This window comes from Sinocyclocheilus rhinocerous, unplaced genomic scaffold (genome assembly GCF_001515625.1).
Source record: "Sinocyclocheilus rhinocerous isolate Xijiao unplaced genomic scaffold, SAMN03320098_v1.1 scaffold247, whole genome shotgun sequence".
In the NCBI taxonomy this organism is placed as follows: Eukaryota; Metazoa; Chordata; class Actinopteri; order Cypriniformes; family Cyprinidae; genus Sinocyclocheilus; species Sinocyclocheilus rhinocerous.
Genome location: NW_015662919.1, coordinates 173,565 through 183,466, shown reverse-complemented (window position 1 = coordinate 183,466; position 9,902 = coordinate 173,565). Strand labels below are relative to the sequence as shown.

The 9,902-nt window shown below is 33.8% G+C and overlaps 1 protein-coding gene across 4 annotated transcripts in view; it reads right to left on the bottom strand.

Moving 5' to 3' along the window:
- LOC107728331 (B-cell linker protein-like) overlaps positions 1-9,410 on the bottom strand; it is a 33,152-nt gene extending 23,742 nt beyond the window's left edge. For all 4 annotated transcript variants that reach the window (XM_016538463.1, XM_016538465.1, XM_016538466.1 and 1 more), the window contains exons 1-3: positions 9,311-9,410; positions 9,082-9,144; positions 1,134-1,180 (exon numbers count right to left, since the gene is read on the bottom strand). In XM_016538463.1, the coding sequence (XP_016393949.1) occupies positions 1,134-1,180; positions 9,082-9,144; positions 9,311-9,379 (179 nt within the window). In that variant the 5' untranslated portion in view covers positions 9,380-9,410. The remainder of the gene's footprint in view (positions 1-1,133; positions 1,181-9,081; positions 9,145-9,310) is intronic.
- Positions 9,411-9,902: the final 492 nt, after the last annotated feature.

The window sequence follows — 9,902 nt, the reverse complement described above, 5'->3', positions numbered from 1 at the left end:
TCGCTCTCTCTCGCGCTCTCTCTCTCTCTCTCTCTTTCGCTCTCTCTCGCGCTCTCTCTCTCTCTCTCTCTTTCGCTCTCTCTCTCTCGCGCTCTCTCTCTCTCTCTCTCACACACACGTGCGCGTGCGCTCAATAAAGAATATCTCTTTGGATTTGAGACTTTAGTCTTTGCAACTTCAGGGATCTTATCTATGCACAATCAGCTTGTAACACTCCAAAGAGAAAAGAAAACTTGAAATCGCATCATATGACCCCTTTAATGTTCTTTACTGATGTATTTGTATATATTCTGACCAAAAAAAATGTACTGCTAAAATGATAGTTTTAGAAGTGAACAGTGGGTAGTAACTGATTACATGTAATCTAGATTACATAAAAGTAAGTACTTGTAACGAGATTGTATTACATTTTAAAATGATTATAATCAGATTACAGTTACTTTTTTTAATGGATGATTACATATTATTCACACAATGTCAGTAAATTATTCAAAACTTATTGATTAACCCCAAATCATTCTTTTTTTTCTTCTTTTCTTTTAACGTTTCCTTTCTAAACGTTAAACGTCTATACTTATATACATTTGAACAGTCTTCCGTTTTTCATCTTAATTAGTATTTGCAACGCTTCTGAACAAAAGCACCTCTCAATCAATTAGACCATGTAGAATTGCATAGAATTGCAAGTTATTAAAAAGTTATTACTGCCGATGCATAGCCGTGAAATACTATGTCTTCTTCATATCCCGTGGACTTCGTTAATTATTCATTCTGGAAGTCTGGATGAAAATATTTCAAACCTGGAAGACTTTGGCCACGTAATATTCCCATGTTTATATAAACGAGTTAGGTCAAAAGTAATCTAAAAGTAATCTAAAAGTAATCAAAAAGTAGTCAGACTACTTTAGACATTTACCTAATATGTGTAATCCAGATTATGTTAATAACTACAATTTACAACATGAATAGATGTAAAACTAGTCCAGCTTCCTCATTGCAGCAGACAGTCACTGACCTCCATCAATGAGGAACACATGAGAAGAAATACTGGAGATTCACTTCGATAGTTTCTACAAACAGGCGGCGATGTGGAGAGTTTAGACTAGAAATAGAAACAGAAATGGATTCCTTACGGCCGATGAATGAGGCTGAATTTGTTGAGGTCACCGTCCGAGAGCATCTGCAAGAGAAACAACAGTTCAGTCAGTCATATAGAGTACAGTTTTCCATATCTCGTCTGTACTGTATAACTTCAAGGTGAATTTCTACAAAGAGAATTGGTTAATATTCAGTGACAGACGTGTTCTGTTTGAATGTTTCGGACACAGACACACACAGACTCTCAGTAACTTTGCTGAACAGAAGCTTGTTTTAACAGAAACTTTTCTGTGATGAAGAGATGAATGTACTTGGTGTATTAAAATACTGTAATAGCGTTAATTATATTAAAAGAATACTTGTTAAATTGGGATGCCTGATTTATTTCTGCATATATATATATTTTTTTATTTATTTATTAATTTGATAAAGTGGTTCAGAAAATGACTTAGAAATTCATGTCATTTGTGTCATTCTCATCAGCTATATATATATATATATATATATACTGTATATAATGAATATTAGTACAGCTGATGAGAATTTGCACTCTTAAATATACTTTGCCAGTAAAACCTCAACATTTTATACACCGGATCATAGTAGAATAACATATTATTTCACATAAATGTAATTTCTAAGTAACAAAAGTTGCCAAGTCAAATGGTGAAATCAAATAAAAATATGATCTTTTTATGTTTTATTTCAGATCCTAGGATGAACTTTACTGGCTTTATTAGGAATATAGAATTTATGTTAAATATTTTAAACACTAGTATGCTTATACCTTCAGTAACCACACTGACTAATTTAGAATGAAGAACTAGCTTTTATAAATAGCCCTGTTAAAATAGTTTGCTGATGGTGTTTGTCCACATAATAACTGACTCGTTGAGTATATGTGTTGGCTCAAATATTAGATCAGATTCATATATTCAGTACACCTGCGGAGCACAAACTGATTCAAATATACAGCCTGAAGGAGTTCATATGAAGCAGCTGTCAAATGAGTTCATGTAATCAGAAAACTTATTTCCAACACTAGGTGGAGTCCTTAGCCAGCGGGAAAACTGAGGCTGCGTCCCAATTCATCTACTTGTGCTATATGCACTCAAAGTGTGCTGGGGAAAGTGCATTCATTTGAGTGTTTTGATAACGGACAGACCTTGATGACTGTTATGACCAGCAGACCATCAGAAGGAAGAAAAACAATCCTGAATGAATCCTCTGAGACCCACAGAAAATGATTATAACTGTACGTTTCTGCTCCAATGCTTCCTGAATAATATATAGGCTACTGTATTTTACCTATTCATGTTTTATGTTGAAACTCTTGGGCCTCCTTTCATTTGGCCCTTTATAGTACTTCAGGAAGATTCCTGAAGATGCAACTTGATTTTGAATGAAATTTTTACACCTGAAGGAAATGAGAGTAGTGTTTGGCCGTGCAGAAGTCGCTGTCCTGGTGTAAAGGTGTTTTGGGTGTTTGTCAGGGTGCTACCATGTCACTGCAGCACTGCTTTTAGCACGTCACTATGTGGTTGCTAGGGTGTTGTGGGGTGTTTTTAGAATGTTGCTATGTGGTTGCTAGGGTGTTGTGGGGGGGTTTTTAGAATGTTGCTTTGTGGTTGCTAGGGTGTTGTGGGGTGTTTTTAGAATGTTGCTATGTGGTTGCTAGGGTGTTGTGGGGGTGTTTTTAGAATGTTGCTTTGTGGTTGCTAGGGTGTTGTGGGGTGTTTTTAGAATGTTGCTATGTGGTTGCTAGGGTGTTGTGGGGTGTTTTTAGAATGTTGCTTTGTGGTTGCTAGGGTGTTGTGGGGTGTTTTTAGAATGTTGTTATGTGGTTGCTAGGGTGTTTTTAGAATGTTACTTTGTGGTTGCTAGGGTGTTGTGGGGTGTTTTTAGAATGTTGCTATGTGGTTGCCAAGGTGTTATAAGGGTGTTTTTAGAACGTTGCTATGCAGTTGTTGGGGTGTTTTTAGAATGTTGCTATGTGGTTGCCAAGGTGTTATAAGGGTGTTTTTAGAACGTTGCTATGCAGTTGTTGGGGTGTTTTTAGAATGTTGCTATGTGGTTGCCAAGGTGTTATAAGGGTGTTTTTAGAACGTTGCTATGCAGTTGTTGGGGTGTTTTTAGAATGTTGCTATGTGGTTGCCAAGGTGTTATAAGGGTGTTTTTAGAACGTTGCTATGCAGTTGTTGGGGTGTTTTTAGAATGTTGCTATGTGGTTGCTAGGGTGTTCTAAGGTGTTTTTAGAACATTGCTATGCAGTTGTTGGGGTGTTTTTAGAATGTTGCTATGTGGTTGCCAAGGTGTTATAAGGGTGTTTTTAGAACGTTGCTATGCAGTTGTTGGGGTGTTTTTAGAATGTTGCTATGTGGTTGCCAGGGTGTTATAAAGGTGTTTTTAGAACGTTGCTATGCAGTTGTTGGGGTGACCAAAACACACAACAAAATTACTAAAACTTTAACTAAAATTAAAGTAAAAATAAAAGATACAAAAAAATAAAATGCAATTCAAATCTATAATAGAACCTCAATAATACTAAAATAACACTGGTTGCTAGGGTGTTCTAAGCTGTTTTTTAGAATGTTGCTATTTTTAACTATGGTAATAGTCAATGACACCATATTTTTTATTGTATTTTATTTTTATTTTTTTGTGTGGATGCCGGAGTATCCCAGTGAATAAGCTGGAGACTTATTTTATATATTTTTAAATTTATATTATTATATTTTTGTATTTTTATTTTATTTTTTTTATATTTTGATTGCAATGCATGTGAACTTTGGTTGACACTGCCACATGATTAGGGCTTTAGTTAGCCTCAGACTCAAATATTGAGCTATAAATGAAAACGTTTGTCAGAGTTCCTTCTGCTTTCAGAGTAATACTCGCTGCATTACGCATCTGAATTGAACTGAGATCCAAAACCCCTACCATCTGAATTTAGGTGCCTTTCGTAAGAATCTGAAGAGAAACGGCTCTAATAGGGACAAATGCAAGAGGTTGAGCTCTCTGAATCCCTGCAACTCTCTGAAGAGACAAAGACAAGAAAATCACCTAGCCCTGCCTAAAAATCAAGCCTAGCCTTTTGACACAGAATAAAATATCGACTATTTCGCCCGGGCGCCTCCTTGGATGCTGCTTGCTAAAGTGAATTATTTATGTGGAGTTTCTCCAGGAGTCAGAGAGAGACACTTCAGCAGCAGCCTGGAATCACAGCTGCATATTAAAAAGCTCAGCAGAGTCTCAGCTCGAGTCCCACATCCACTCACCCCTCGCTTTCACAACTCGGTCCAAAACTGAATGAAGGCCGTCAAAGACATCTGAGGAATTATATATCAAGAACCACGAGATGGGCGAGTTCGACCCAGCACTCGGTCTGAATGAAACGCACACACAAGACGTCGCAGTTACTTCTGTGCTGAAAGAGGAAGAGACAAGCAAACGGGCTCCTGGACTCTTGTGTTGACACGATTCATCTTTCACACTGATCTGAGAACAGGCCGGCGTTGGTGAAGCCGCTTGAAAATTGCTTTAAAAGAAAAATGTAGTTAAGTTACACTGCAAATTTTCCCCACCCGATTCAACTTAAAAACGTATACTATTATAGTTTTTTATTGATATTTTGAATTAGCTTTTAATTTTCTTGTTTTCAGATTTCATCTTAATTTAACTTTAGTAATTTGAATTAAAACATTTTTTTTTTTTTTAAATATTACTATTTAGGTTTAACTTTTTTTTTTTAACTTTTAGTTTTTGATTCAGTTTATTTGCAGTTAGTCATTTTAATGTTTTAACTTAAACTATATGAAAATGAGAAATGTTGCTTTGGTTTCTTTGAAAGGTTTTTCATCTTAAGGTATATTTACGTTTTATTTTATTTCATTTTTTTATTAAAAAATTTATTATTATAGTTTTTATTTATATTTTTAATTAGCTTTTATATTTTCAATTTTAAAATAACTTTAAGTGATTTTTGTATTAAATTATTAGTGTTTTTTTTTTAATTTTATCTATGTTTAATTTATTTTTATTTCAGTTTTAGCTTTAGGTTTTATTTATTTCCAGTGAGTAATTTTAGTAAGTTCTTCAACCTAATCTTATTTCCATTAGTTGTCAAGAAAACAGTTATTAATTTTCATTTAGTTGAGGTTTTTCATCTTATATTTATTTTTTATTTCAATAAACAAAACTTAGACTTACTATTATAGTTTTTATTAATATTTAGAATTTTTATATTTTCAGTTTGAAATTTTAATTAGAATTTTGGTAATTTTTTACTAAATTAAAAGTAATTTTTTTTTATTATTATTTAAGTTTAATTTATTTTTCTTTCAGTTTTAGTTTTTATTTATTAATATTATTTTATTTATTTAGTTAGTAATTTTATCATCTAAATCATTTAAGTTTTTCATCTTATATTTTATTTCAGCTTTATTTTAATAAACAACAATGTTATGTTCAGTTGCTGCCTTAATTTTTTTCTCCATATAATCAAACTAGCTGTACAAGTAATTTCAACAAATTTTTTTTATGTTGTCTAGTTGAATCTAGTTCACTTAAAAAATGAAGTTAATCATTTTGAGTTATAATGTAATGGAAAAAAACATATTTACTTTATGACAACAACATATTTTACAGTAATCGTTGGTTATTTTAACCATCCCCCAACACTGGAGTGATCATGTTGTGTTCACAAACGGCTCATCTCGCTCTCAGCACACACTCACTGTGTGTCAGAGGAAACCTTCCTGTGATCTACAGACTCTTTCACCAGATGGTTAATGCATAAACACAATATGAATATGCAAAGATGTCTAATATATGCCCTTAACACCCATTCAGGAGGACAGTGGGAGTGATGTAGAGGAGTAATAGAGAAAAACACATCTGAAACATACGGCACGCTCTCTTTGACTTCACTGAACTTTGAGCACAACACCGATGGATGTCGTACAAATAGAGTAGCATATTAAAACTTGCCAAGCGGCATTTAGGCTGCAAATGGAAAAAAAAGGCTTTTTTTGCGAGTAAATGAAACTACTGGCCGGTTGGTCAGTCACTATTTAGGAAGTAGGTTTATTTTTTTAATCTGAAAGTTTTCAGAAGTTTTCTTTTTTGTCGTAATGCCTTGTCTACTCGCTGAGTCAACAAAACAAAAATGAGGAACAATGTATTTCATTTTCAACATACTTTTAATGAGATGCTTAAAAGCTTTAAAAACGGTTTTTCTTTTAGTAATTTTTTTCTTTTAATTTTTTCAAATTTTCTTAAATTTTTTTGTATTTTTTGTTATCATTTTATTTCATTTAAGTTTATATTTTAAATGAGCAAAACAAAAATGAGAAATAATGTATTTCATTTTCAACATACTTTTAATGAGATAATTAAGAAGCATCAAAAAACAGATAAGAATTGTTTTTCTATTATTTTTCTATTTCTATTTTATTTTTTTTATTCAAATTTTAAATTTATTTAATTTTATTTTTTAGTCAACAAAACAAAAACAAAGTATTGAATTTTCAACATACTTTTAATGAGATTATAAAAAAATATCTGACTTTTTTAAGTTTATTTTTCATTCATTCATTCATTCATCATTCATTCATCATTCATTCATCATTCATTCATCATTCATTCATTTATTCATTCATCATTCATTCATTTATTCATTCATTCATCGTTCGTTCGTCCGTCCGTCCGTCCGTCCGTCCTTTCATTCATTCATTCATCATTCATTCATTTATTCATTCATTCATTCATTCATTCATTCATCATTCATTCATTTATTCATTCATCATTCATTCATTCATTCATTCTTTCATTCATTCATTCATTCATCATTCATTCATTCATTTATTCATCATTCATTCATTCTTTCATTCATTCATTCATTCATTCATTCATTCATTCATCATTCATTTATTCATTCATCATTCATTCATCATTCATTCATTCTCTCATTCATTCATTCATCATTCATTCATTTATTCATTCATCATTCATTCATTTATTCATTCATTCATTCATCGTTCGTTCGTTCGTCCATCCATCCGTCCGTCCGTCCGTCCGTCCTTTCATTCATTCATTCATTCATTCTTTCTTTCATTCATTCATTCATTCATTCATTCATTCATCATTCATCATTCATTCATTCATTCATTCATCATTCATTCATTTATTCATCATTCATTCATCATTCATTCATTCTTTCATTCATTCATTCATTCATCATTCATTCATCATTCATCATTCATTCATTTATTCATTTATTCATTTATTCATTCATCATTCATTCATCATTCATTCATTCATTCATTCTTTCATTCATTGATTCATCATTCATTCATCATTCATTCATCATTCATTCATTTATTCATTCATCATTCATTCATTTATTCATTCATTCATCGTTCGTTCGTCCATCCGTCCGTCCGTCCGTCCGTCCGTCCGTCCTTTCACTCATTCATTCATTCATTCATTCATTCATTCATCATTCATTCATCATTCATTCATTCATTCATTCATTCATTCATTCATCATTCATCGTTCGTTCGTCTGTCCGTCCGTCCGTCCGTCCTTTCATTCATTCATTCATTCATTCATCATTCATTCGTTCATTCATCATTCATTCATTCATTCTTTCATTCATTCATTCATTCATTCATTCATTCATTCATTTATTCATTCATCATTCATTCATCATTCATTCATTCTTTCATTCATTCATTCATTCATCATTCATTCATCATTCATTCATTCATTCATTCATTCATCATTCATCGTTCGTTCGTCCGTCCGTCCATCCGTCCTTTCATTCATTCATTCATTCATTCATTCATTCATTCATCCTTTCATTCATTCATTCATTCATTCATTCATTCATTCATTCATTCATTCTTTCATTCATTCATTCATTCATTTGTTCATTCATCATTCATTCATTCATTCTTTCTTTCATTCATTCATTCATCATTCATTCATCATTCATTCATTCATCATTCATCGTTCGTTCGTCCGTCCGTCCATCCTTTCATTCATTCATTCATTCATCATTCATTCATTCTTTCATTCATTCGTTCGTTCATTCGTTCGTTCGTTCGTTCGTTCGTCCGTCCGTCCGTCCGTCCGTTCGTCCATCCGTCCGTCCGTTCATTCATTCATTCATTCATCATTCATTCATTCATTCTTTCATTCGTTCGTCCGTCCGTTCGTCCGTCCGTCCGTCCGTTCATTCATTCATTCATTCATTCATTCTGCCAGCCGTTATCACAAAACTTCACACATACTGTCTCAATGCAATAAAACATTGATATCCACACATGTTGTAATTGATTTTCATAGATTCGAGCTGAATCGAGTTTGATATTCATGATTCATGATTCATGAGTTTTTATGGCGCACAGGCAGTAAAGTTGTGTTTGGACTGATAACTTAGGTCCCACCATTCATTTATTTCCTCATTGAATATCCCATTTCATTTGGAAATGTCAAATGATTAATTACACATGTCGTGAAGTGTGTAATTTCTCTATCACCAAACGGAAGTGCACATATAATGACTGTTTCCAAACAGGTTTCCCAAACACTCCTGATCTCGCCCGAACCGGCTTCGCTGATTCAGATGGCTGTTGAAATGTGGTTCCAACAGCGTAAACTATCCGAGGTAGATCATGAAAAGACTTTCTCAGATCATGTTTAAGACTCATCAATGCAAATCCACTACAGAAACCGCAGCAGCTGTCATTACACAGTTAAGGAAGCTGGGTTTTTTGCTCATTTCCCCATGTGAAAGAGTGAAACTGCTGTTTTTTTTGTTTTTTACATTGATCACTGATTTGATCTAAAATCTGTGAATAGTGGACTTAATTAGTGGAAACGACTGATCATGATATAGTTAAAGAAAACAGATTTGATTTAACTAAATATGCCATGTGCAAAGAGAAAACATCAATATTGAGCAAGAAAGGAACCTACCAGAAACCGACAGCCGTCAATCCTGTTTCTCTGTACAGCTTCTGCACATTCTTTCATGTTGTGCTGTGAACAAACACCATTACGTTTGAGTGATTTTGCATCGTCATGAATAAGCATCATGTGCAGCAGACCAATAAAATAACAAAATAATGTTGAAAAAGGCGAATAGTCTTGCTAATATCTTTTGCAAAAAGTGGTTTACAGTTAAACTGAATGTCTGAACGCTTACCTGACTGAGAAAAGCGGCGACCTGCGCTGGACTCCAGCCCTCACATTGCTCTCTAGTTGGTAAACTCATCCTGGTGGGTTTTCTAGACTAACTCCTCTCAACCGGCTCTGATTATAACTAACATTTAGCAGAGACTTTACTGCTCTTTATTGCTGGTATGAGGCAAGTTCATGCAACATGGGAAGTTCCTCTTGACGGTCACTGACCCTACACGACTATCTTCTCACACTTCTCTGTCAGAAACTGTGGCAGGGAATTCATTTGTCTAGGTAATGCAAAGCCACAACAGCCTATTTTGACTGACGTGTGAGTTTGAGGCCGCTATTAATTGCACATAAAGTGTGAACGAACTGCTTTTTAAAGCGATGTCCTCTCTGTGTGGGAAAACGCAGGTTTCAGAGACAGAAAGGGAAATGAAAGATAAACCCGAGAACAAATTTTAGAGCGGAACAAGCTGTTACATGAGCTTTATCTCAGTAGCGGTGAGGTTTTTAATCAATAGTGTGGTTCTCATTGGTGCTTTGAATTCTGTTGTGCTTCACTGTTGTTTTACTGTATATTGTGCCCAAAAATACAGGTCATTTAACAAACA